Raw genomic sequence first — 27,810 nt, 5'->3', positions numbered from 1 at the left:
GGCCTACTCTTGCACAGATTTCGATTTTGTGAATCAGGCTTCTAGTCCTTCCTATATTATAAAAGTGTAACATGCAATAGACTGAACAGTGGAAGACTGGTCCCTATGAAGCCAAGGCTCACAGCTGGCAAGCCCAGCGGTGGTGACGGGAGCCTCTCCTGCCTCTGCTGCAGGTGGGCGGTAAGGAGCAAGGGGTCCGGGACTGCAAGAGGGATGTCTGCCTACCAGCTTAGCCTGATCCCGGGGCGGGGGGGGGGGGGGGGGGGGCGGACCCAAGCTGGCAGGCGGACATCCTTCGAGGGGTCCCAGGCTGCGAGAGGGCACAGGCTGGGCTGAAGAACTCCTCACCCCCACCCCAGTGCATGAATCTCGTGCACCAGGCCTCTATTTGTTGTATAAAATGCAACTGATTTCTGGATATTTATTATGCATAACACTACTGAACTTATCTATCAGTTCTAGTAGTTTTTTTGGTAGAATCTTTAGGGTTCTCTCTATACAGCATCATGTCATCTGCAAATAATGACAGTTTTACTTCTTCCATTCCAATTTGGATGCCTTTTATTTCTACTTGTTGTCTGATTGCTGTGGCTAGGACTTTCAGTATTATATTAAGAGCAGTGAAAGCAGACATCGCTGTCTTAATCCTGATCTTGAGGAATGCTTATAGTTTTTGCCCCTTGAGTATGATGTTGGCTATTCGTTTGTTATATATGGTCTTTATTATGTTGAGGTATATTCCCTCTATTCCCACTTTGCTGAGAGTTTTTATCATAAATGGGTGCTGGATTTTATCAAATGCTTTTCTGCATCTATTGATATAATAATGTTGGTTAGAGTGTCGTCTTGATCTGGGGCCTCAGATGTATGGAAAATGGGTTTTATTTTGAATATATGAGTTAAAAGAACTTGTGTCATATTCAGGAGGTGATGTCCAACATAAGGAAATATAGATATAAGAGCTCAAAACAGGTTGCAGTAGAAGACACAGATTAGAGAATGTGTGTATGATAGAGTTTAGACCACCCTAGGGGGTGAGATTGCATGTGGAACTGGGTAGAACTTAAGGGGAAAGAACTAAGAGCAAAACCTAGGCTCCTCAAATGTCTGGAGAAGGGGAGGCAGGATGCTTCTCCCCAGCAGTACAATCTTATCTCTACCACCCCAAAAATACGAATTTATTTTACATATATACGAAAATTACATTTCAGAAAGGGTCATTTTATAACTACTACAATACAAAAGACTTGAAGAGTCAATCTGGTACACTAGACAAAAAACTATTTTAATTGTATAAAATTATACATATAAAATACATAGAAAGTACTAAAAAGATAAGTAAAATCTTTAACACCAAAAGTGTACAGATCAGGGAACAATTTTTCTCAAGTTCTTCGGGATCGTACTGGCTGGTATTTGAGGAAAATAGTAAATCCAGGAGGTGCAAAGGAGAGTTCTTCCCACAACTCACACCCTTAACACCTCCCAGAGAAAGGGTAGAAATGAAGGTTTCTGGTTTCTGGATTATGAATAGACACACCTGTTGCTGAATGCAGGAGCATCTGTGCCAACCCTGCATGTATTTCATGGAATCCAGAGAAGGGGCTTGGAGAATTCAAGGACGTCCCTGTCAAGCACTGGAGCCTTTATTGCTAGATAATGATTTTGATCCCATAAATGATTTCAAAAGAGAGAAAGCTCACTTTCATCTTGTCCCCATCTGATCCAAAAGAGAATATTTGTGGCCTATTTCCTAACCTATTTCTGAAAGCAAAGTGTATATAGTACATTAAATGGAAAGTCAAATTGTAGAAACATTAAACTTCCCGAGCTCACTTTAGAAAGTGCACCGAGCTATAATATTGTATTAAGGAGACTACAGAAACAAGGGGGGGATATATCGTAGGGAGATCTACAAAACATTCTCCCAGAGGTGAGTGTTTACCTATACTCCAGCTCATTCCTCTCCTATTCCACCCAGGAGAGTGGTGGGGAGAAGAACAGTATTAAAAACACAAATAGCTGATCATTGATTCTCTTTCCCTTCCTGCAGTCTCGAAACATTCCACATAGGAAGTGCCATAATGCTAAAGTGTCGTCTAATTTTAATTTACCTGATCATTTCATGCTCTAATAATCAATGTGGAGGAAGAGGCGAGAAAACAAAATAACTGTGAATCTAAGGCATGAACAGCTAAGGTAGCAGACAGCAGCAACTTGGTGGCAGTGAGAGGAACTTGGCTCTCATCAAATAGGACAGATAATCCTTCCCAAGAGCAAAATGATGGCAGGAGAGTGAGGAGGGAAATATGTTTTGCCTTCTACGAATCTCTGCAGGCAGGAAGGTCTAAATTCAGGGCTTAACCACACTAGGGGAGCCAGGGAGCAGGAGTGAAAGGGAATATTGAAAGATAAGCAACTTCAACCCTGATTCCTTCTGTCATGTAGACTACATCCAGAAACCCGGACTATGGCGTGGTCTCTATGGCCCAGAAGCAATGTAGGTGACAAACCCTTATGAAATGAGTTTATAATTTCTCTCTCGTTCCTTGGCATTTCCTCAGGAATGACTTTTAAAGTGGAAAGCCAGATCTCCAGTTCCTGCCTCGTACCAATTGGAATCAGAGGCGGGGAAGGTAGTGGTGAAGAGGCATGGTGAGGTGTAGGTTAGGGGGTATCATTACTGGAGGAACAGCTTGGTACCGAGTAGGCCCAGCTCAAGATAAACCAAAGCTGCGGGCTTCATATTCATAACCTGTTTGAGTCTACGAGAAAGAATGAATAGGGGGTGAGTGGGGACAGAGTCCTTATTCAAGCTCCCTGTTGTTTTAAAAGGAGACATGAACAGCTCATCTTGTGCTGCTGAAATGACTACACAGAATTCCTGGCAGCAAAGCTCCAACGGCAGCTGCTCTTTTTGTAAAGTGGAGTGGGGATGTTTCAAATTAAAGTACATAAAAAAAAAACCTAGAGAAAAGGATCTCTTAGCAAAAAGGAGTCCAGGTGTAGGATGTATACATACATACGTATGTGTGTATATATATGTATATGTATATTTTTAAAGTATAAAATTGGGCCCGTATGTACAGAAGTCATATGAAACCTTGGGAAGGACATTGGAAAGGCCCGGAGAGGCAGGCACTGGGTGCCTAGCAGTTGGAGGAGTGCATGTTGCCCAGCTGCCCAGCAGCCAGCATGAGGATGTCCTTCTTCTCCTTGTGGAAGCGCAGCTCCTTGCCTGCCAGCCGGGCCTCGTCCAGCTCCCGCTCCGTGGAGGCCAGCTCTCTGGACAGTGCCCCGGGCACGCTCTGCTCCCGGCTCACCCAGTCCAGCGCCATTTGGTGACGAATGTCATCGTCCAGGGCCCGGTGTGAATAGTGAGCCAACACTTCCTAGAGAGGGGAAGGAAATTCGAAGGTCACGGGCGAGGTGGAGGTTCATACCACACTGACCACCTGGGGCTAGGGACGCAGCCTTGGGGTCCCGAGTGGAGTCAGCACTTAGGCCTGCTAAGAAGATGGTTAAGAGAAATGTCCTTGTCGGGGATCCAGGGAAGGAAAAGAATCACGGCTGAGATTTAAACAGGAAGATAATAGGGGCAAAGAGGGCATTGTAAGTGGGGTGTCCATAGGCTGGTTATTTCTAACACAACAGCCATCTCAAAACAGTCCCTCCGCCAGGCTCCCCTCCCCCATCGGATCTCTTACCTGCCGAGAGCACTGTCTTTCCCTCATGGCCTTAAGGCTGCCATTCCAGTGCAGCAGCTGAAAAACTGTCATTAGCTCCTGGGGAAAGAAAGCATGAAGTGATTTAATCCTGGGAGGTGGCATCAGAATTACATAGGTAACTGTTCACAACTCGTGTTTGCGGAAGCATCTCTTACACCAACTCTCATCTGCCCTCAGGGGAAGGAAGGTATTTCTATTCTGAAAAACATTTTAGCCCCGGCCACTGTGGCTCAGTTGGTTGGGCATTGTCCTCTGCATCAAAAGGTTGCTGGTTCAATTCCAGGTCAGGACACTTTACTCAAGTTGCAGGTTTGATCCCTGGTCAGGGTATCTATGAGAGGCAACGGTCAATGTTTCCCTCTCACATGGATGTTTTTCTCTTTCTCCCTCTCCCTTTCTCTCTCTCTAAAGAGCAATAAAGCCCTAGCTGGTTTGGCTCAGTGGACTCAAAGGTCCCAGGGTGGATTCCAGCCAAGGCCACATACCTCGGTTGCCGGGTTGATTCTAGGTCATGGTTAGGTCAAGTGTGGGAGGCAACCAATCAATGTGCCTCTCTCACATCTCTCTGTCTCTTCCCTTCCCTTCCACTTTCCCTAAAATAAATAAATAAATAAATAAATAAATAAATAAATAAATAAGCAGTGTTTCAAAAAACATTTTTTGAGCACTTTATCGTTTATTTGTAGGTTAGAACTCATATTGAAACTGTTGGTTTGAATGATCTAAATATATATTGACTTCTGATCAGAAAGTGCTTTGAATATTAAAGGAAAAGTACAATATACAGAGTGCTTCAACAAAGCACCTTAATTTTAATTGTCAATTTATGACAGGATCTTCCAAAATACTGCATGAAAGAAAGAAAATGTTTATCATCTACTATGTGTTCCCTTTAAAATTTTTTAAATTATTATTGAGTATTACAGATGTCCCCATTTTCCCCCATTGCCCTCCCCCACCCAGTTCCTGCCCTGCCCCAGGCCTTCTGCACCCTATTGTCTATGTCCATGGGTAACGCACACATGCAAATAAGTTCTCTAGTTAATATCTTCCCACCACCCCCTTTCTTCCCTTTCAGATTTGTCACTCTGTTCCATGTTTCCGTGCCTCTCCCTTCCTTCCAGTTGAATATCAATGTGTTAGGGATTAGTAGGAGGCACACACACACACACACACACACACGCTATTAGAGCCAGGGAAGGAGGCTGAAGAGTACCTGGAATTCCAACATTGACTTGCCCTTGTTGGATTCCAACATGAATCGGAAGGCACCAATCCCAGTATTGGGGTTGTCAGCTTCCTCCCTGTTGCCCTGTAACAGGAATAGATGAAGATTTTCAATTAGAATTATCCCCTCACACAGTACTGTCTGATAGAAACATAATTAGCATAAAGTACATCAATTTCAATAGCATATTTTATTTAGCCTAATATATGCAAAATATTATTTCAACTGTAATGTGTATAAAAATTATGAAATATTTTTCTTTTTCTTGTGTTAAGTTTTCAAAATCTGGTGTCTCATGCTTACAGCACATCTCAATTCATAGGAGCCACATTTCAAGTGTTGATTAACTATGTGTGGCTAGTGGCTATTCTACTGGTCATCACCTTAGAGGACTCCAACGTTGTTACACATTCTCACTCAGGTGACAGGTCAATCTGATCATCCCCATCCTACAAGGGAGAACACTGACACAGAGAAATGCCCTGCTTTAGCCAAAATAACAGAGTGAGTTCAGCTTGTGGGATTGGACTAGACTAGAGAGCAATTGGGCAAATGCATTTTATTTTTAAATATACTTTTAAAAAACTGATTTCAGAGAGGAAGGAAGAATGATGAGAGAGAATCATTTATTGGCTACCTCCTGCACGTCCCCTATGGATGGCAGAGCCCACAAGTGGGGCATGTGTCCTTACTGGGAATTGAACTGTGACCTCCTGGTTCACAGGTCAACACTTAACCACTGAGCCACACTGGCCAGGCTGGGTAAATGCATTTTAAAGGGAGACAGTAGGAACCATAAGCATGGCAAATTCTGGGTAGCAGTTTGGCCTCCTGAACATTTACCATGTGTCTTCTCATTCACCCCATTTACCTCATGTGTCTTCTCATTCACCACATTTACCTCATGTGGTGTCTTCTCATTCACCACATTTACCTCATGTGGTGAATGAAGCTTCAGGTCTATAACAAATACATAATCCTACCTGTAAGCCTAGTGTGTGCAAAAAAACCCAAAAATACAATATAGAAGTTAAGAGCATGGACTGAAGCTCCTAATAGTCTTGTGACCTTGGTGAAGTAATTTAACCTCCTGTTTTTCAGTTTCTCCATCTGTAAAATGGGAATAATCATAGCTCTACCTTATAGGATAGTTTTGAGAATTAATTAAGTTAAAACATTTCAATTTAAAAAGTAATAAATCTGATTTAAAACTCCTATCAGATACAACGTGGGTGCATAATTGTACTGGATCTGGTGTTCAGTTACACAATCTAAATCCACACTAGTATTTGCTCTAATTTGGTGCAATTTGGTGATAATTTAATATTATTTAGTGAGCTCTGGCCAGGCAGCTCAGTTGGTTAGAGTGTCATCCCAATATGCCAAGGTTGTGGGTTCAATACCCAGTCAGGGCACATATAAGGATAAACCAATGAATATATAAATAAGTAGGATAGTAAATGATTTTTCTCCTCCCCCCCTCCCCCTTTCCTCCTCCTTCTCTCTCTCTCTCTTAAAAAAAAAAATCAATTAAAAATATAATTGAGGATAATTTCAGGTCCCAGTGCTGGCTGGAATTTACAAAATAAAGGTTTTGGTGGTGACTAATTAAGAGTATTGGTTTATTGGTGATCTTTCCGTCAATCTGATCGAGGAAAGAAAGGCTAGGAGACTACTGGGAACACAGGGACCCAACTTTCTCCTCCTGCTTCCTGAGAAGTCGCTTGCTCTTTCTAGCCAGTTCCACACCATACAGCCCACCTCTCAGCATAGAACTTTATTCTGCTCTCTTTGAGGAAGGGGACAGGTAGAGGTCAGGAGCCAATCAAGTTATACCCAAATTCAGTTTATTGAGGGGCACTGTATTATGAGATTTTACTGTATTTATATCACACCTAAAATAATGCAGATACTTAGTAAGAACACCATAAGGGCTTGCAAACTATTATTCTTTATTTTTTATTTATTTTTTTAAAAAAATATATTTTATTGATTTTTTACAGAGAGGAAGGGAGAGAGATAGAGAGCTAGAAACGTCGATGAAAGAGAAACATCGACCAGTCGCCTCCTGCACACCCCTCACCGGGGATGTGCCACAGCCAACATACATGCCCCTGACCGGAATCGAACCCGGGACCCTTCAGTCCGCAGACCGACGCTCTACCACTGAGCCAAACCGGTTTCGGCTATTATTCTTTATTTTCATTGTGTTAGAATCAATTGTGTCAGAACTACTCAAGATCATCCCATATTGTTTTGTGGATCATCAGAAACAGTCGTGCCACATGTAGCTAATCTTTGTGGTGAAGCAAAGATCACAACATTTGGATTTAGAAATAAAAAGCTAGAAGGAGGAAGGAAACAGGTAATCTTCACTGTCAGGTTTAGGACTCTGAAGCAACCAACCATGTTATTTTTGCCTATAATTGTTCAATATGATATGTTACTCAGTACTTCCCACATTTTCCATGATGTGGCACCTAGACAGGAATGATATCTGTGCAGCTAGCTGGGACATACAGAGGAGACTGTTGGCAGAGCAGCCTGCCAGCAGAGGCTGTGGGACAGAGGAAGCCACATGTCCCAGGCCCGGCTGAGAGGATCAATAGCATGGCACGCCTGTAACCTATCTGGAGCACACCAGAGCAGCATGGCACACCAGTTGGGAAGTTCTACCTCAAATGACACTTACACACTTCACATGGCTAGAAATGAACCTCACGTATTCAATAAATATCACAGAATACTTGGTAAGGGGTAGAAAAGGTCTCTTTCTGTCTCTGAATGTAATTATGTCTGAATGTCTGGAATTTCGTGGCCAACTTGAACCCTGAGGAAAGACTGCCCAAGGACAAAGCCAATCACTAGACGGCTGAGTGGAGATGGAAAGGATTTGGGCAGATGATGACATTCTTGATCCACAAAATCAGCCAGACCTGAAATCTTCTCTACCTCTGAACCTCCTGTCTGTCATGTTAGATAATAAATTTCCTTCTGTTACTTATTTCCTTAGGTAAGTCAATTTGAAGTGATATTTTCTATTACTTACATCCAAAGGTATCTAAAGAGATAACGTGTTCTAAGTGCTTGAATACATTCTCTTTTATCCAATTATCCCATGTGATAGGCAAGTTGTTATCCTATTTTACAGATGAGGAAACCGAGACTTAGATTAAATAATTTGCTCAAAGTCACATAGCTAGTAGAATCATAATATCAAAACAAGAATCAGAGCCTCTGGTCACAACCCCTCTTTCTATAATCCAAATTAACATTTTGTTTTATTAGGTAATGAGTGAAAAATATACTTTCTTAATTTTAATTGGCTTTGATTAATATAAAAATGTATTTCTTCCTGCAGATACTACTGGGTAAAGAGTAATGGGAGAAGAACAGCTGGAGCCTAGGTAACAAAGAGAAGCCAACTTATCATTTAAAGTGCTCAACACTGCCCTAGATGGTTTGGCTCAGTGTATAGAGCATCGGCCTGTGGACTGAAGGGTCCTGGGTTTGATTCTGGTCAAGGGCACATGCCTGGGTTGTGGGCTCGATCCCCAGTAGGGGGTGTGCAGGAGGCAGCCGATCAATGATTTCTTCTCATTATTAATGTTTCTATCTCTCTCTTCCTGGCCCTACTTAATGAAAAAATATTTTTAAAAATTTAATAAATGAAGTGCTCAACTCTACTCCACAAAATAGATAACTGAAGCAGTTCAGTATATGTAATTATACCTTAAATGCAAAGAGGATAAAAACAGAAAATCCATCAGACTTTATCAGCCTGTCAGTGAACTTGTGGGAGGGAGAAGGTAGTGTTAGATTAGGGGTGTCGAACTCAATCAGAGAAGGGGCCAAAATCTAAAATCCAGCCTAAATCACGGGCTGAATGGTTTACTGAACAGTCATAAACTGACAATGTCATAAACTGACAGCGGAGTGCAGTGATGACAGCGCGGTGCGGGCCACATTGCAAGGCCTGGCGGGCTGGATTTGGCCCGCGGGCCTTGTGTTTGACACATGTGTGTTAGATGCACTGTAAACTAGAAAAGTCTATAAGTTGGCTTGGGTTCCAGTCTTGGATCTACTACTTACTAGCACTATCACTATAGGCAAAACTTCACTCCTGTGTTTTTAGTTTTCTTCATCTGTAAAACAGGGGCAATAATAGTACTTACACATCACAGGATTATTGTTAATACTATAATACATATAAATATTACATTTATATGTATTACATAGATGTAATACATATAAATCCCTAGAACTATCCCTGGCACAAAGTAAATAATTAGGATTAGCTATGGTTAGTCATCGTCGTCATCATCATCATCATCATCATCATTTGAAAGAACAAACAAGTGTTCTTTTTAAAGAGAATAAATAACTTATTTTTCCCATTCCTAGAAAGGATAAAAGCCAAGACACTGTACTATGAAGTATTCTTTATGTTATTTATTAATATAATAAAATAATGGAGGCAGGAGACACGTGACAATAAAAACAGTCAGCTAAAAAGAAAGGACAGTGAAGGAAGAAGGAGCTAAGGTCTAAAACCAAAACTGGAAAAAACAAAATTCTAGCTCAACTTTTGTTTCGTAATATCTCTAAAATTGCAAAAATCTTGAATTAAAGGTTTCTAGGTACCAAATGTTAAACGAAATAGCAACACAGACATAAGCACACATATAGAATGAGAGACTGAGACCTGTGGCGCATGTAATACAGAAGAGTGACGGAGAAAAAGCAGAGCAGAGATGTAGACAGGAAATAAAACAAGAACCCATGCCTGTTTCCAACAGGCAGGACTTCCCAACCCGCCAGGTCTCCCACCTCCCACCTCCTTCCTTCCAACTCCCAGTAACTCACATTGAAGGACGCCAGGGCCTCAGAGACACTCTTCTCAATGAACTCATCCGTGATCCTTCGGGAAGGATGTTCGTTAAACACAGAGTTCATTAGTGCAATCTTCGCAGCGCTCCGCCGGGCCTCCGCTTTCGTGGGGCAAAACTAGGCAGGGAGAGAAAGCGCATGTGTGTGTGTGCGCGTCTGAGAGAGAGAAGGCGCGACGGGAGGGAAACACTTTGGATAGAAGACACTTGGACACTCTGGATAAATCACTGGTTCAACACGCACTCCAACGTTCTTATTGTACATGGTGGGGGCATTGGGAAACGTAATTTTGATTCGACATCCTGAAGTTATTAAAGAACTGGAGATGGCTACAGCTCATACAAAATTGAAAGTAGAATGAGGAAGGCTGCTGAAGTCAGCATATAATCACTGGGTAAGAAAAATAGCCCTGTTTAAACTGTCAACAGAATTAATTACTCAAAAGCCAGAGTCTGGCCGGCTGGTTAGAAATCTGTGTCTTGTTCTCTTGTTCTGTGTGTAGGCAAGACTCTTCCTCCCTCTGGATAACCCAAGGTGAGAACAGACTGTGTCTAGGCTGCTTCTGCAGTGGGGACGCTAGTCTCATCCGCGACTCTCGGCCTTCCCTTTTAGCTTGAGCAGTTCTCCCAGTAATGTAATGAACCCAGGAGCTATCCCTGAGCAGAGCCCAGGGGCTAAAGGAGGAATCTGTAGGCTTTATCCCCCAGGGACACAGGAGAAGAGGGGTGTCTAGGGAAAGGAAGGCTGACCTAATGAAAGCAAGAAGAATTAAAAATTCATATTTTCACATTGTATCCAACAATGGTGTCCTGGGACAGTCTGATTTCATCATTTAACCTCAGTCCCCTAGGCACCAGAGTAATCCTTTTTTAAAAAAAATATATTTTATTGATTTTTTACAGATAGGAAGAGAGAGGGATAGAGAGTAAGACATCGATGAGAGAGAATCATTGATCAGCTGCCTCTTGCACACCCTCTACTGGGGATGTGCCCGCAACCAAGGTACATACCCTTGACCGGAATCGAACCCGGGACCTTTCAGTCCCCAGGCTGACACTGAGCCAAACCGGTTTCGGCCATAGTAATCCTTTATAATTCATCTTCACTGGCTGCTTCAGAGGCCTCCGTAGCCTTCATCATTTAAAAATCTATATACACTTTCATGGATTTGAGAGAGGAAGGGAGAGGGAGATAGAAATATCAATGATGAAAGAGAACCATTGATCAGGCATGTGGCTCAGCAGACGCTCAACTGCTGAGCCACACCCAGCTGGGCCCCTTTGTCACTTAAGACTAGGATTAGAGAAAAGGAGGTAAGTGATGTTACAATTTAAAAAAAATATATATTTTATTGATTTTATACAGAGAGGAAGGGAGAGAGATAGAGAGCCAGAAACATCGATGAGAGAGAGTCATCTATCAGCTGCCTCTTGCACACCCCCTACCGGGGATATGCCAGCAACCAAGGTACATGCCCTTGACCGGAATCGAACCCGGGACCCCTCAGTCTCCAAGCCGACGCTCTATCCATTGAGCCAAACCGGTCCCGGCTGATGTTACAATTTTTAAAAGTAGCCCAGGATATGTTTGCTACTTAACCATCCTTCATTATCAATAATTCCCAATTTCCTTTAGCTGACAGGTCTCTCTGAGACAGCATACAGAGCTTGCTACATTAACTCTAAATCTTGCTTTCTCAATTTCTCTGTTTCTACTTTTCTATTTATTAGCCTGCTGTCCACTGTACTGCCTAATGCTGTTTTTGAGAGGCCATCGATGAAAAAAACCAATGGAAGAAATTTCAGCTGCCAAAGTGAATATAAAACAGACCATCCAAAGGAGCCACAATAGATAATCCTACTCTTTCAGGAAATAAGAGAAATCAAATTACTACAATGATTCAGCTTTGGGCATCACCATAAAATAATCAAGCCCTTATTCAGCAATATGATGACGTAGGAGAAGGAAAGGAAAGAAGAGAAAGCATAAACATTAGTCATTCTGGGCACATACTCATTTCTCTGAAATGGCTTGAGGCTGGAAGGGAAATGTAGCTATCAGATTTTAAATGAAGCTTCCTGAGGGCCGTTTCTATTTGGGGCAGGAGCTGAATTGCAATGGCACTCATTCATGTGACAGATTTATTAAGTGCCTAGTTAAGTGCTGAGTTTCATGGTAGGGATTCAAATTGATCAAGGGCCCTGGCTCAGTTGGTTGGAGCACCGTCCCATACACCAAAAGGTGGCAGGTTGGCCCTAGCTGGTTTGGCTCAGTGGATAGAACATCAGCCCACAGACAGAAGGTCCTGGGTTTGATTCCGGTCAAGAGCACATACCTTAGTTGCAGACTAGATCTGGCCTGTGCAGAGGGTAACCAATCTATGTCTCTCTCTCACCTCCATGTTTCTTTCTGTCTCTCCCCCTCCCTTCCACTCTCTCTAAAAATCAGTGGAAAAATATTCTGTCTTTGTGTCGTTTTCTCCTTCCCTCTTTCCATTCCTCTCTTTCTTAAAAAAAAAAATCAATAAAATTCAATAAATAAATTAATTTTTTAAAACCGAACAAGGAAGAAAACAGATGCTATCTCTGCCTCCATGGAGTGCCATCCCCAGGAGAGAGAAACAATTACGGTATGTTAGGAGAAGTTCAAGGTGTATGGAAGCACACAGCAGGGCTTATAACTTTGTCTAAGGGCTACACAAACCATATGGAAAACAGAACAAAAGTGTCTATTCTCTTTTCCAAATTCCTATTCAGACTCTAAGTTAACATTTCAGAGGGCTTCCTTCCTATCTGTAATGTAAAGAATCCATCTTTGATGATAATATTTATGCTACTCAAATTTCTCATTACCCTGTGATAGCAACCACTCTTCACCATCATATATTACAGGTCTTTCAGATACTTGTAGAATGCTAATACCAGAAAGACTTTAGAACATTGAACCTCCCTCTTTCATATGACAGATGGAAAAACTGAGGCCCAGAGAAGTTACTGACTTGCCTGCTGGCAGTCAAGGGAATGAGAATGTGAATCTCCTCACTCTTAGCTGGTAATGTTTCCACCATTCATAGTCCCTCCCTTTTGATCTCTTAGAGAAGCCAAACAGTGCTTTCCTTCGTAAATGCCTATTGAAACATACTCGGGGCAAGGAGTATTAGTCTACATTCTCAAAAAGAGATGGCAGGTTGTTGAAAAGCCAGATCAGAACATGGGTTTGGTGCTGATAGTCTGATATACTAAATAAGGGCATTATTAATCACTGTTTAAATTCAAACTGGGTTTGCCTCTTTGCAGGCTAAAAAGAAAAGCATGTGATTGAGGCTCTTTTGTGGTCAAATGAGCCTGAGATGCTGACCAGAATGATTTGCCCAGAACTGGTTCAGGTCTTCAAATATGTGATTTCAAATAGTGATTTAATGGCCAAAGTAATAGAGAAAGCCATTACTAGCACCTAAGCTTTTTTCTTTTATTAAATTTATTAGGGTTAATAAATGTTTAAATGCTTTTAAATGGTGATAGATAGGGAGCTAAGGAGGGTAAACTAACACACTGATTAGGGTAAACAGGGTCATGTAGATTTCAAGTGCACATTTCCATGACTTGTGATCTGTATGTTTCACTGTATGCCTACCACCCAAAGTCAAAGCAGTTACCTTTGCTACTGCAGCTTTACAACTCTTACCTGGAAACTCCCAAAGCAACTCCCCCCAGGCAGGGTGACGTAGCAGACATAGGGAGGGGTGTTGGAGGGAACCATCTCATAAACCACAAGAGCCCCGTTCTTCAAGTCAGCCCCCCGGGACTGCTTCATCTGCCAGAACTCCTGAAGCGCCTCCACCACGTTCACTGCAAAAGAGGAGTAGTTAGTGCAGCAACGAGAACAATTCCACAGGGTGCTCTGCTTGAAAAGAGGATCTGCAACCTGTGCCTACGTTAAAGAGTTTACCCTCCTAAGTCTCTTTAAAAGCATTTAAAATTTAATAAATTTAGACTGATTAAGTCTATTTGCATGCCTGCCCTCCTCCCCACCTTTCTAGTGTACATTTTCATTCATTCAAAGGAAGGAAACTTAAACATTAAAGGTGGTGTTTCCAAGGTCAGCAGACCATTATCGCTGCCTGATGAAGTGCAAGTAGATTATTCCACAATTAGCCAGCTGCCCTAGAACAGTAATAGTCATCACGATAATAAGTGTTAACAGGTACTGAACACTTACTGTATGTCACCCACTTCACCACCTTGTGAAGCAGATACTTTAAAACATATATTTTTAAAATTGAGACAGAGAGGAAGGGAGGGAGAGACAGAAACATCAATGATGAGAGAGAATCATTGATCTGTTGCTTCCTGTACACTGCCCACTGGAGATCAAGCCTGAAACCTGAGCATGTGCCTTGACCGGGATTGAACTGTGACCTTCTGGTTAATAGGCTAATGCTCAACCTGGAGGATTTCACAGATGAGGGAAATGAGGCATAGAGAAGTTAAATAACTTGCCCAAGGATGTAATAGCTAGAAAGCAGCAGAGCAAGAATTCAAACCCAGGAAGTCTTGGTTGCAGTCAATGTTGTTAACCATTATATAATATTGCCATTCAAGGAAATATGGTCATATTAGCCATTTTCAAGTGTATGCTTCTGGCAAGCAAACTCATGGTCAGATTTCTTTTACCTCCTGGAATACTATGTGTATATTATTTATATACTAGTGGCCCGGTGCACAAAATTTGTGCATGGAGGGGGGGTTCCCTCAGTCCAGCCTGCACCCTCTCCAATTGGGGGCCCTTTGGGGGATATTTGACTGTGAGATTGGGCCTAACCTGGCAGTCAGACATCCCTCTCACAATCTGGGACTGCTGGCTCCTAACCGCTCACCTGCCTGTCTGCCTGCCTGATTGCCCCTAACTGCTCTCCCCTGCAGCCTTATCTTGCCTACAACAGCCATCCCCTGCTGGCCTGTTCTTGCCCCCAATGGCCTTCCCCTGCTGGTCTTATCTGCCCCCAACTTCCCTCCCCTGCTGGCCTGATCTCATCCCTAATTGCTTTCCCCTGCCAGCCTGATCACCTCTAACTGCCTCTGCCTGCCTGATTGCCCCTAACTGCCTCTGCCTGCCTGATTGCCCCTAACTGCCTCTGCCTTCCTGATTGCTCCCAACTGATGAGCTGGCGGACAAGGCAGGGCTGCAGTGGCACGGAGGTCCACTGATCCCCGCAGGCCAGGCTGAGGGACCCCACTGGTGCACGAATCAGTGCACTGGGCCTCTGGTATATTATCTATGTGTGTGTGTGTGTGTGTGTGTGTGTGTGTATATATATATATATATATATATATATATATATATATATATATGAGAGAGAAAGAAAGAGAGAAATGAATTTCTCTTCTGAGGCTTTCTTTAGACATAGATACTTTTTGGAGAAACTGTATATTGGGAGATATTCCTCCTCAGGTCTGCTGCAATCTCCTCTCAATCTTGCTGGGTATGGCAAGATTTCAAGGCTGTGTCTGCTCTGTACTTAGGCCATTTCTCAGGGCTGTATTTGCAGCAAGAAACCTTGACAGATGTTCTTTGTCCCTTTCTATGGGACAAAGAACAAACCTTCAACCTTGGACTTGGGAGGCAAAGGGAATGGGTGCAAACAAACATGGTGCTCACGCTACTTGCTGTGCTAGGAGTAATAAAGCCCTTTGTTTTTGAGCCAGAATTTCTTTTTTTTTTTTTTTTTTTTTTTTTTTTACTTGGCTTTTTGAATCTTTTATTCATAGTGAATGATTTTTTTTTTTTTAATATTGAGCCAGAATTTCTTGACGTCTACCAGCATCTTTGAAACAGTAACCAACTAACTATTAGCTATAAGTAGGGTAAAATCAAACTCCAGACCCAACACTGCATTCCAGAACAGTGGCCCTCAGCCCCCTAGCACTTGGGCCCAATTACTTCACAAATATATATTGAGTACCTACTCTGTGCTAGACTCTGTGCTGGATGCTAGGCTATAAGAGTGAGCAAACCCATAGACTGCTCCTTTTCCTTATGGAGCTTATAGTCTAAAGATGGAGAGAGATATTAAAATAGCCAGTGTGAGATGTGCTATAAAGAGGGGGTAGATGGCGAGAAATGTTACAGCAACATCTGACCTACTTAAGAAGTCACCCTGAGGAGGAGATATTTAAGCTCACATATGCATATGAATCTACTAGGCAAAAAGGTGAGAGACTAGTGCTCTGAACAGAAGGAATGGCATGTACAAAAGGGTCTGTAGCAGCCCGGAATGTGGTGAATAAAGGGACTAGCGTGTCTAGAAGAGCGAGAGCGAGGGGAAGTAGAATACAAGATGAGGTTGCAAAAGGATGCAGGGACCAGACCAGGTTGGGTCTTCAGGCCATGACGGAGTGCTGGCTCTATCCTGAGAGCAGTGGGAAGCCACGGAGGGTTTTATGTGGAAGGAGGGATGGGATCAGTTTGCCTTTGGAAAGGATCACTTTGACTCTAGGGTTCAAACATTTTAAATGGCTTTAACTAAAGCCTCATAATAATAAGCCATCATAAATATCCTCCAATATCTTGCAACATGACCACTTTCTACTCCCAGTTATAAGGACTCGTTCATCCTTTTTAAAAATTGAACTGATTGCGGTAACATTGTTGAATAAAATTATATAAGTTTCAGGGGTAAAATTCTATGGTACATCATCTGTCATTCATCCTATAAAATAAAAGCATAATATGCTAATTAGACTGGACATCCTCCTGGATGACATTCCCAATGAAGCCGGAGCTGCGAGGGAAGCCTGGGTCCTGGGTGCCAGAGGGAAGCTGGTGCCAGCAGCTGGGGGAAGGAAGGCCTACTCTTGCACAATTTTTGTGCATCAGGCCTCTAGTTCTTTTATACTAGAGACCTGGTGTATGAATTCATGCACCAGTGGGGTCCCTCAGCCTGGCCTGCAAGAATCAGGCTGAAGCTGTCTCTCCAACATTCCCTAAAAGGTCCTGGATTGTGAGAGGGCACAGGGCAGGCCAAGGGACCCCACTGGTGCAAGATAGGGCATGTCCAGCCTGTCTCATCCAGTCCCGATAGGCTGGACCCCAGAGCAAGCTAACCTACTGACTGGTTGAAGTGTCTGCCCCCTGGTGGTCAATGCACATCCTAGCAACTGGTCAAAGGGTCAGACACTTGCATATTAGGCTTTTGTTATATAGGACTGTGTTAGTTTAGGTCTGTCTTTTAGAAGACAGCAAGATGGGTAGATATGCAGGACATTTATTGGGGAGGAAGTGAGAGAAGGGAGAGCATTTAGACTATGCTGAAGGTGTGACACCTGTGGAAGGAGAAAGGGAAGGAAGGAGGTTTGGAGGCGAGAGACCGCGGCACAGTTCTCAGAAAGGTTTGGCCAGGCCAGTGGGAAGTCTTCCTGCCAAAGGAGTCCCACGTCTCACCAGGCACCACCTGAGTTAGTACCCCTGCTGCTCAGTCCCTGGCTGGGAATCGCCTACAAGATATGTAGGCTCAGTGCAAATATGGTGATGGACCTGGAGGGGACACAAGGTAAGGCTGTCAGTCAATTATGCTCCCTGCAGCAGGTGACATGGACAGCACATTTTCTTCCTTTTAAAATTCTTATTGGTGAGAGGGGTAAGGAGGGAAGGAGAGAGAGAGAGAGAGAGAGAGAGAGAGAGAGATTGATTTGTTCATGCATTCATTGCTTGATTCTTATATGTGCCCTGTCCGGGAATTGAACTCACAACCTTGGTGTAGCAGGATGATGCTATAACCAACTGAGCTACCGGGCAGGGTGTGAAGAGCACATTTTCATGGCTGCCACACACACGTTAAGCAAACTTGTGAGCATGTGATAGGCGCATCACTCTATTTTAGGCGTTAGGGAATCAAATATAAACAACATACATTCCCTGCCAGCAAGGCGTTAAAAAGCTGGCGGCCAATGACAACTGTTATCTCCCCTGCTCCACAGCTGAAGCCTGCACTCCACGCACCAGCCAGAGTCCGAAAGGCACATAAGCTCTTTTCTAGTTCCCCGCATTTACCCGACTTTTTAGAATGCGCACTCTTCCATGAAAAGACGGCATGAAAAGGAAACTCTTTCCCACCCTCCGTTTTGGCAGGGCCTCTTCAAAGGTCACTGCCGCCCAGAAAGCTCAGCCATCTTTGTTCTTTCCTTTGAGATCCTTTCAGGCCCGGTTCCCGCTCTGAGACGATTTAACACAATGCGCTGGATGACAGCTCTGCTTCCATGCAAACCGCAGGGCGGGTGAGGAGATAAAGGAAGGAGAAGAGAGCACAGAACGGGGAAGGTCTGTCAGAAAGCATGTGGCCATGTGACATGCAGTTAAGCCCCTCTTGGGACAGAGCACAGGACTATTTTTTAATGATTTCTCAAAGCCAGAGGAAACGGGGAGCCTTGTTTTGGAAATGAGAATATGAAATGGGAAATTGGGCAAGTGCTCAGGAAAAAAAAAAAAAAAAAAAAAAGCAATCAACTGTGATCTGCATCTGAAAATGCTCGTAGACTCGCTTATTTTTAGAGCTGAGAGGGACTGCAGGGATGATCCAGTCCAGCGCAGGCTAAGGCCGGGAAGGACTGGCTCCGCCTCTCACAGCTGTGGCAGGGCTGGGGGTGTGAGCGTAGACATCCCGATGCCATTGCTTTTCAATCTGGGAATCTTAACCCAGTGGCGAAGGCCCAGTCCATGGGTAAGCTCTATGGGGGTTCAAAATCCTCCGAAAACTCTAGGAGAATTCTGTGTGTGCACATGCATACCAGTATTTATGTGTGTGTGTGTGTGTGTGTCTGGCGGGTGCTGCTCAGAGTTTTATAAGGTTTCCAGTGAGTAACCATGGATATAAATAATGGGTTACATAAGAATGGTTAAAGAGCGGTGAGGTGGGGGAGGGTAGCAAGGACTGAGGCCTGCACAGCTGACAGCGACACTTGCTTTTCGGAAGCCACTGATGGAGGCTGGGCTGGAAGGGAGGAGAAAGACCAAGATACAGGAATATTTAATTACTTGTTCCGTGATGTCAAATAGCAACAAGCAGGCAAAAAAGAGAAATTTTGGTTTTGCTTTAGGAGATAAAATATTACGTGAATGTCTGAGTGGAAGGAGAGGTTTAGATTGCACATCCACCAGAGTAAAAACATGAAAACAACACAGGAAACGGCCGTGAACATTTTAAATCATAAAATCAACACAATATATCATAAAATATCCACCAGAGTAAAAACATGAAAACAGCACAGGAAACGGCCGTAAACATTTTATATCATAAAATAAACACAGTTCTGTGTGGGAGCATGAGTAAATAGATAATGAAATGGAAAGGTGAGTGAGAAGCTCTCCCTCACCAAGGGTGGCCTGACTGAGCTCACATGGTTATGAAGACAGGGAAGCTGGTGAGCAGTATTTTGCCTGACATTTTCTGCTTCCCTTTGTAGGGTTACCCGTGAATGGGCCACAGTGCACAGGCTCTCTGGAAGGAAGGGACAGCAATGTGACAATGACCTTGGGAGGGTGCTGCGGTACCATGAATGATGCCCCTGCCACGAGGTCCACGTCCTAATCCTTGCAGCTGTGCAGGTGACCTCATATAACAAAGACTTCGTAGGTGATCTTAAGATGGGGAGATTAAAGATGACAGCATAGGTAAACAACTGGTCTGCCGCCTTGCACAACAATTTAAAAACTAAAACTAGCCGAAACCGGTTTGGCTTAGTGGATAGAGCATCGGCCTACTGACTGAAAGGTTCCAGGTTTGATTCCGGTCAAGGGCATGTACCCTGGTTGCGGGCACATCCCCAGTAAGGGGTGTGCAAGAGGCAGCTGATCGGTGTTTTTCTCTCATCGATGTTTCTAACTTTCTATCCCTTTCTCTTCCTCTCTGTAAAAAAAATCAATAAAATATATTTTAAAAATAAAAATTAAAACTAATATAAAGGACATCTATCACCAAAAACCACGGGAAGGCTGGCTGAAAGAGAAAGGAATGCAAGCGCTGAAAAGCTGAGGAGCCTAGGTACGGAGGCATGTGAATTGGGCTGGAGGCAGGCCACTGGGCAGGAGGCTTTTTTCAACCCGAAGGGAAACAAGCTCCCTATCACTTTGAAATCCAGTTTCTGGGGTCACGTGGGGGACCCAGACGCCTACGGGGAGAAGCTGGTCTGTGGGCCATTGGGTCCGAAAGTGAGGGTGACTCTTGCAGAGGTGCGAGCAGCAATCATTGTTTACTGCGCTGGATGGCAGGGACAAGGGGACTCGGAAACACGGAAGGGCAGGGAAGGCTGAGGCAGCCATCGTTGTTAGCCACGCCCCAACCTAGTGATGTCCTAAGACCCCGCCCCACCTTGAGGCCCTGCCCGCACATTCTACAGACCCACCAGGTACCACACAGCTGCTTTTGCATATAAATGGCCTGTATTGTGGCAGCTTAACAATATAAACTGCAAAGTTTCTGCAGTGTAGTGGTTATCACGTTCACCTAACAATATAAACTGCAGCTCCTGCAACAAAACCGCCAAGTCCCAAGCAAACAGGAGAAAACTGTAGTTCTTGTGGTAGCTCCTACAGGGTGGCCTCAGACAGTAGCTGAATCCCATTGGAGATCCAGAAGCCAGTGTTCCTAGTGGTCAATTTCAACCACTCACACCCATAAGTGACATATTTGGGAGATGGACTCATGAGCACCAAAGCCCCACTGAAACAGAGTGTCTCCAGCGCAGCAGTTCTTCCTTTATAGACACAGTGGATCCTCACAGACAATTGGCCTGGAGATCAATTCCTCCCAGTGTACCAATAGCAACCAAGGCTTAATGACACCAAGACTTTGCACTCAGCCCACAAAGGGATATACTAAAAGCGATCACCTCAGGTGATTGGGGGAGCTGAGCTACTGGCCCCTAGAGGTCACCTACCATACAAAGCCACTCCATCAACACAGAGAGGCAGCCAAAATGAGGAGACACAGAAACATGACACGAATGGGAGAGATGGAGGAAAGTAAACTACTGGACGACACCGAGTTCAGAATCACATTTATAAGGTTACTCAAGAATCTTCTAAAAACCTTTGAGAAACTTGATGAGACCTCCAAGAAGCTTTGTGAGACCTTCAAGGACCTTAATGAGAATACAAAAAAAATGGAAAAGGACCAGTCAGAAATTAAGCATACACAGTCTGAAATAAAGATTATACAGAAACTCAACTATAGATCAACGTACCCCAAGAATCAAACCAAAGATCTGGAATATAAGGAAGAAAAAATCACCCAACCAGAGAGGCAGAAATAAAGAAGAATCCAAAAGTGTGAGGATAGTGTAAGGAGCCTCCAGGACGACTTAAAACATACCAACATCTGGATTTTTGGGGTGCCAGAAGAGAGCGAGCAGGATATTGAAGGCCTACTGAAAGAAATAATGACAGAAAACTTTCCCTACCTGGTAAAAGAAATAGACTTATAAGTTCAGAAAGCGCACAGAACCCCAAACAAGAGGAACCCAAAGAGGAACACACCAAGACACATCATAATTAAAATGCCAAGAACAAAAGACAAAGAGAAAATCTTACAAGCAGCAAGAGAAAAGCAGCTAGTTACCTACAAGGGAGTACCCATGTGACTATCAGCTGATTTCTCAACAGAAACTACGCAACCCAGAAGGGAGTGGCAAGAAATATTCAAAATGACGAACAACAAGAATCTACAACCAAGATTACTTTACCCAGCAAAGCTATCATTCAGAATTGAAGGTCAGATAAAGAGCTTCACAGATAAGAAAAAGCTAAAGGAGTTCATCAACACAAAACCAGGATTATATGAAATACTGAAGGGTATGCTTTAAGAAGAGGAAGAAGAAAAAGGTAAAGGTGAAAATTATGAACAACAAAAAGACATCAAATACATACCTACCAACAAGTGAATAAAAAATCTGAAGAACAAAATGGACTGGTGAATATAATAGAATCAGGGACATAGAAAGGGATTGAACTAACTGTTCTCAGGGGGAAGGGGGTCTGAGGGGTGCAGGAAGAGATTGGAAAAAAAAACCCTATTCCTATGGATGAAGACAGGGGCAGGGGTAAGAGCATGGGGTGAAGTTGGGAATCAGGTGGAGGGGAACTATGGGGGAAGAGGGGGGAAAGAGGATCACCTGTAATAATCTGAACAATAAAGATTTATTATTTAAAAAAAAAAGATGGGGAGATTATCTGGGTGGGCACTAAATACAACAACAAATGCCCTTAGGGAAGGATATTTGATGAAGCACAGAAGAGGAAAAGGCCATGAGAGCATGGAGGCAGAGATGGCAGTGATGCAGCCACAAGCCAAGGAATGCTGGCAGTCACCAGCAGCTAGCAGAGACAAAGAAGCAGATGGTCCGTGAGAGTGTCTCTAGAGGGAGCACGACCCGCTGACACCTTGATTTGGGCCACCGGTACTGGCTTTGGACTTCTGGTCTCCAGAAGCGTGAGGGAGTAAATTTCTGTTGTTTTAAACTACCAATTTTGGGATAATTTATTAGAGCAAGCACAGAAAACTGATTGAGGGTCTAATCCAACACTCCAAAATTTGGAAATATTCAACCAATCAATTTAACTCCATGGTCACTTAAAGGCTAAGAAGCTGTCTGGACTCTGAGGAAAAGAAACAACTACTAAATAGAAAATACCACACAAGATTCACTTGTTCAACCTAGTAGAAAGCTGGGCAGAGTTTCAATCATGTAACCATACGGTGATATAAAGGGAGAACAATAATTTTTTTTAAAAATAGGTGAGAAGAGAGCAATGCAGAAGTTGTCTAGCAAGGGAAGTCATGCCAATTTAGAGATTTCCAGCTGTCCAACATTAGAAGGAAACTCTATGTATTCCATGCGGGAAAAGGTAATGCTAACATACCTATCATATGCACCGTTAAAGCACTTCCAAATGCAGCACAATAGCAATCACCCATCAGTGCTATGTGTTCACACCTTACATTCACCAGGAAGCAAACTTGAAACCTTAGCGTATCAGGACAATGCTCTAACCTACTGAGCTACCCGGCCAGGGCCATTATCCATTTAATCAAGACAGGTATTGTAGTATTCATTTTATAAAAAGTGAACAAGCTAAAAAACAGGCCATAGGGGCCAAACCAGGATTTTGAACCAAGGTTTGTTTGCCTCCAAAGCCAATTCTCTATTGTGCTATCTGCTTTATTTCACCGTTAATCCTCACACATGCTCCGTAAAGTGGACTTTGAGTTCCGTGAAGATAGGGACTGAGTATCTGTCTTGTTCACCACTGCATCTAGTTAGCAATCAATAAATATTTGTTATATGCATGAATGGAACAGATGAGGCCTAAGAGATATTAAATAATTTATTCAAGATCACACAGTCACTATTTAAGAGGGCCAGGTTCTCTGATTCTCAGTTCCACACACTACAAATTAAGATCCTACAGCAGCCCTTGCCTGTTTGGCTCCGTGGATAGAGCTTTGGCCTATGGACTGGAGGGTTCCGGGTTCGATTCTGCTCCAGGGCACATGACTGGGTTGTGGGCTCCATCCTCAGTAAGGGGTGTGCAGGAGGCAGCCGATCAATGATTCTCTCTCACCACTGATGTTTCTATCTCTCTCCCTCGCCCTTCCTCTCTGAAATTAATAAAAAATATATATTAAAAAAGAAAAGATCCTACAGCATATGGAGCTATGTGTGCATCTTGGGCAGGGATTTGACGGGGAGAGGGATATAGACAAACAGGTGAAATAACAGAAGAGTTTGGCTTGTTTGTCTTGTGTAAGTGCTGAGATCCTACCTGAGTGAGGATAAAGCTGAAGACCATGGCTGGAAAAGGTGAATTGGGAGCAGCCAGAAGATGAAGGATGTGACTTGAAGATGATTCCGTCGGGGAACGGTGTGGGCAAAGACCAAGATAAATTCTATTCAGGGGAACAGAGCCAGCCCCCACATACCATGCCATCAGTCACAAGGGTATGGGGGCGCATGCCAAGGGCAGCTTTGCCCATTAATCGAAGCAGAGTAAGTGATTCCATGTGGTGAAGGACTTCTGAGCCAAACCGGCTGAGATTCTGCTTGCCTGGAGCTGAACTATCTGCCAAAAGCTCCCAAAGTACTGGCTGGACACCCAGACTGGAAATGAGAAACTCAGGAATAATGAGGAGTGTGGTGGGAGGAAGAACGGCTGGGGGAGAGAATTGCTGCAGGACCGAAGCCTGCCTGACTGCTCTTTGTCAGCCCCGTCCCCTCGGTCCCGCAGCCTTCCTAAGGAAAGGGAAGGTTTTTACAGGACACCTGGTATAGCCAAACCAGAGGCTCCCAGGTGGCACAGACAAGAAGGATGCACGCCTCTGCCATGTTAGTGATCGCCTGTAAGTTTCCAAGAGGACGCCTGAGAGTGAGAGTGAGGAGCTTGGCTGCTCCTGAGCTCGGGGTAGACCCTCCCTGGGTCTCATCGCAGGGACCGGAAGCAGCAGGACGGGAGCTGGTGGCAGTCCCGTCACGTAGGCCTGCTACACGTAGGAGTTAAGCTAGAAAAGCAGCTGCATGCCCTCCTGATGAGTTTCAGAGCTATATGCATCTGTATTCCCAGCACCCAGCAGAGTGCCTGCTCCATGGTGGACACTGATGATGTTGGAGAACAAATGGAAACATAACATTAAGCACACATAACAAAGTGGATTTGCCAAAACCGGTTTGGCTCAGTGGATAGAGCGTCGGCCTGTGGACTGAAAGGTCCCAGGTTCGTTTCTGGTCAAGGGCATGTACCTTGGTTGCGGGCACATCCCCAGTGGGGGGGGGGGGGGGGGGTGTGTGCAAGAGGCAACTGATCGATGATTCTCTCTCATCAATGTTTCTAACTCTTTATCCCTCTCTCTTCCTCTCTGTAAAAAATCAATAAAATATATTAAAAAAACCACACACACACAAAAAAGTGGATTTAAGAATCTGTTTTCCGCCGGCACCGGTTTGGCTCAGTGGTAGAGCGTCGGTCTGCGGACTGAAAGGTCCCAGGTTCGATTCCGGTCAAGGGCATGTACCTTGGTTGCGGGCACATCCCCAGTGGGGGGTGTGCAGGAGGCAGCTGGTCGATGATTCTCTCTCATCGACGTTTCTAGCTCTCTATCCCTCTCTCTTCCTCTCTGTGAAAAATCAATAAAAATATATTAAAAAAAAAAAAGAATCTGTTTTCCTAGGAATCTTTAGGTATACTCTGTCAGGATTTCGTTTTCTTTTTTCTTTTTAAAATATATTTTATTGATTTTGTACAGAGAGGAAGGGAGAGAGATAGAGAGTTAGAAACATTGATGAGAGAGAGTCATCAATCAGCTGCCTCCTGCACACTCCCTACTGGGGATATGCCCACAACCAAGGTACATGCCCTTGACAGAATCTAACCCAGGACCCTTCAGTCCCCAAGCCGACGCTCTATCCATTGAGCCAAACCGGTTTTGGCTTGGATTTCGTTTTCTTAAAACTACTCTTCTATGGATTTCAAAGAGGAAGGGGATGGGAGAGAGACAGAAACATCAGGGATGAGAGAGAGTACTTCTTGCGCATGTGCTGACCGGAAGTGAACCATGACCTCCTGGTTCACAGCTTGGTGCTCAACCACTGAGCCACGCTGGTCGGGCTGCCTGCTGGTCGGGCTGCACGGTCAGGGTTTAAGAGTGGGAGAGAATGAGATGTGTCCTTCCCAGGGAAATAGGAGCCAGTAAGGTTTAAGATAACACATCACTTTTAAGTACCGTTGTGTGTGAGGAGCAGTCTCTCATTGAACCCACACAATCAGCCCTGGAGGAAGCGGGAGCTCAGTGAGGTGAAGTCACTTCCCCAAAGACGTAGAGGCAAGTGGCAGAGATTTAATCTGGGGTCTAATCCAGGTTAGTCTGACTCCACACCATGTATGTGCTCTTTTCATTACGCCATCTTAGGGAGAAACACAACCTCATTCCTATCCATAGAGCAAGCCCTGCTCTCTCTCTCTCTGCGTTATTATTAAACTAGAAAGTTACAGATTTAGTCACTCCGTGTCTGACAGGACTGACCAGACAGCGAGAAGTGATGTCTCAGAGATTCCAGACCTAAGTCCTGTGTCCCACACCCTCACTCTACAGTCCTTGCTCCATGAGCAATCTGGAGCTCGCTCTCAGGAAGTTCCACACTGGCTAACCACCACACAAAGAAAACTTCACATCTCCATCTCGGAGCCCTGGAAATCAGGCATCTTTAAGACGAAGATTTCTAATGGAAATCGGGTTTCTGTCTGGCTCACTTCCACAGAACTTACCACGGAAAGAGCCAAGGCCTAGGATTCATCCTGAGTTCTTGGGCAAAAGCCAGGAAAACAGAGCCAGACAGATAGGCCGGAGTGGAGAGGCCTCGTACTAAAAAAGACACGGAAGCGGGGTACTGAGCCCCAGAAAGCTGGCGGGAGCTCCAGGGGCTGGCCCCAGATCTAAAAGCACAGCGGCTGGAGGCAACTCGTGAAGGCACCGCGGAGCTCCCAGCAAACCCGAAGTTGCACTGGAAATGTCTGAGTGACAATAGGAAGAGAATGAAGACGTCGAGGCGATGGAGTCAATTCCCAGGGAGCCCAGGAATGGCTGGGGTCGCAGAGGAAAGGCCGGGAGCCTGTGGCTGAGAGACCCCTTGGATCTGAGATAAAGGGTGGGATCCCACACAATGGGGACCGGTCCTCCAAGGCAGAGCGCTGGGAAGGCATTCAGCTACAGAAGGAATTCCCTTTGGGAAGGAGGAAAGGTTGGGAAGAAAAGAGGGTTTTATCTGTATAAGGGAATATAGTGGTAACTCAGTGAAGGGGAGGGGTGTGCGTGAGTGTGTGTGTGTGTGTGTGTGTGTGTGTATCTGTGTGTGTGTGTGTGTATGTGTGTGTGTGTGTGTGTGTGTGTGTGAGCGTGCAGCGCAGAAGGAAACTCCCCAAAAGGAAATGCATGTGAGGCTGGCCGCCAGGAAAGCGATCCAGAGGACTGTGGGAGCGAGGCTCCCGTGCAGAGGGTGTCCCGCAGGAGGCCAGACCCGCAGACTCACCTCGGCCATAGCCCTGCGTGTGCTTGGCAAAGCTCCTCACCACGGCCTCCACTGCCTCCCGCAGCACCGCCGGGCTGCCCGAGGCGCCGGGGGGCAGTGGCAGCCCGGGGGCCCCGGACAGGAGCAGGGGCGGCGGGGGCGGTGCGGGGGGCGGTGGGGCCGGCGGGGAGCCCACTGCGGGGGTGGCGGGGGCAGCCGCAGCCCCGGTCACCCCGGGGCGCAGCGCTCGCAGGGTGCCCCTCCCGGTGGTGCCCACTCCCGGCTGCAGACGCTGCGCTCGCATCGTCTCCATCCCCGCCGCCCCGGGAGCCGCGGCCCGAGCCTGCCAGCCTGGCGAGCTAACGGTCCCAGCAGCCCGGCCAGCGAGCGCCCGGGACTGAGGGCGGTGCCAGGCCCGGCCGTCCGTCAAGCGGGGGCGGGGACCAGCCAGGCCCTATGCCAATCACCGGCGAGGGGCGGGAGCTGGCGGGCCCCGGCCCCGCCATTGGCCCATTGCTGAGGAGGTGGAGGTTACGAGCAGCCAATGGCAAAGGGAGAAGGCGGATGCCTCTACGGGAGCGCCCCCAAGCTCGGAGCGTCTGCGGGAGAACTGAGAAGCCGCCCGGACCCCGGGCCAGGCTTGGGGGGCGGGGGCGGGGGCAGGCCGGGAAGAACCATGGACCGGGTGACAGGATGCTTCGAGGCCATTGGCCTAGTTTATAGATGTAGATGGGGAAACTGGCCCAGAGAAGTGATTGATGTGACTTTGCCAACATCACAAGCAATGGAGGGAGGAGCTAAAAAAAGCAAGGGAGAATGCTGACCTTTAACGAGGAAGTATTTACTATCTGTCAGACACGACGCAGTGGACTTAGTGCGTTGTTTTATTTGATCATCACAATCACTAACTAGATTG

General features: G+C 45.1%; 1 protein-coding gene across 1 annotated transcript; it reads right to left on the bottom strand.

Annotated features, from left to right (window-relative positions):
- Positions 1–1,266: 1,266 nt before the first annotated feature.
- On the bottom strand, positions 1,267–27,315 carry LIX1L (limb and CNS expressed 1 like). The gene is made up of 6 exons (XM_084866996.1): positions 26,916–27,315; positions 13,531–13,694; positions 9,823–9,963; positions 4,945–5,040; positions 3,708–3,785; positions 1,267–3,392 (listed from the first exon to the last, which is right to left on the bottom strand). Exons 1-6 carry the CDS (start codon positions 27,205–27,207, stop codon positions 3,150–3,152), a joined length of 1,014 nt encoding a protein of 337 aa, XP_084723122.1. The 5' UTR covers positions 27,208–27,315; the 3' UTR covers positions 1,267–3,149.
- Positions 27,316–27,810: the final 495 nt, after the last annotated feature.

Source organism: Pipistrellus hanaki, assembly GCF_964339955.1.
Source record: "Pipistrellus hanaki genome assembly, chromosome: 18".
In the NCBI taxonomy this organism is placed as follows: domain Eukaryota; kingdom Metazoa; phylum Chordata; class Mammalia; order Chiroptera; family Vespertilionidae; genus Pipistrellus; species Pipistrellus hanaki.
The sequence above is the reverse complement of the archived record's forward strand: the minus strand, read 5'-3'. Positions and strand labels throughout refer to the sequence as shown.

Excerpts from the sequence above, each read along its gene's own strand:
- LIX1L (XM_084866996.1), bottom strand. The coding sequence starts at position 27,207 with ATGGAGACGATGCGAGCGCAGCGTCTGCAGCCGGGAGTGGGCACCACC. Across the intron at positions 13,695-26,915 it reads CACGCAGGGCTATGGCCGAG|TGAACGTGGTGGAGGCGCTT; the intron begins GTGAGTCTGCGG and ends CCTCTTTTGCAG. Across the intron at positions 9,964-13,530 it reads GTTGCTTTGGGAGTTTCCAG|TTTTGCCCCACGAAAGCGGA; the intron begins GTAAGAGTTGTA and ends CTCCCTGCCTAG.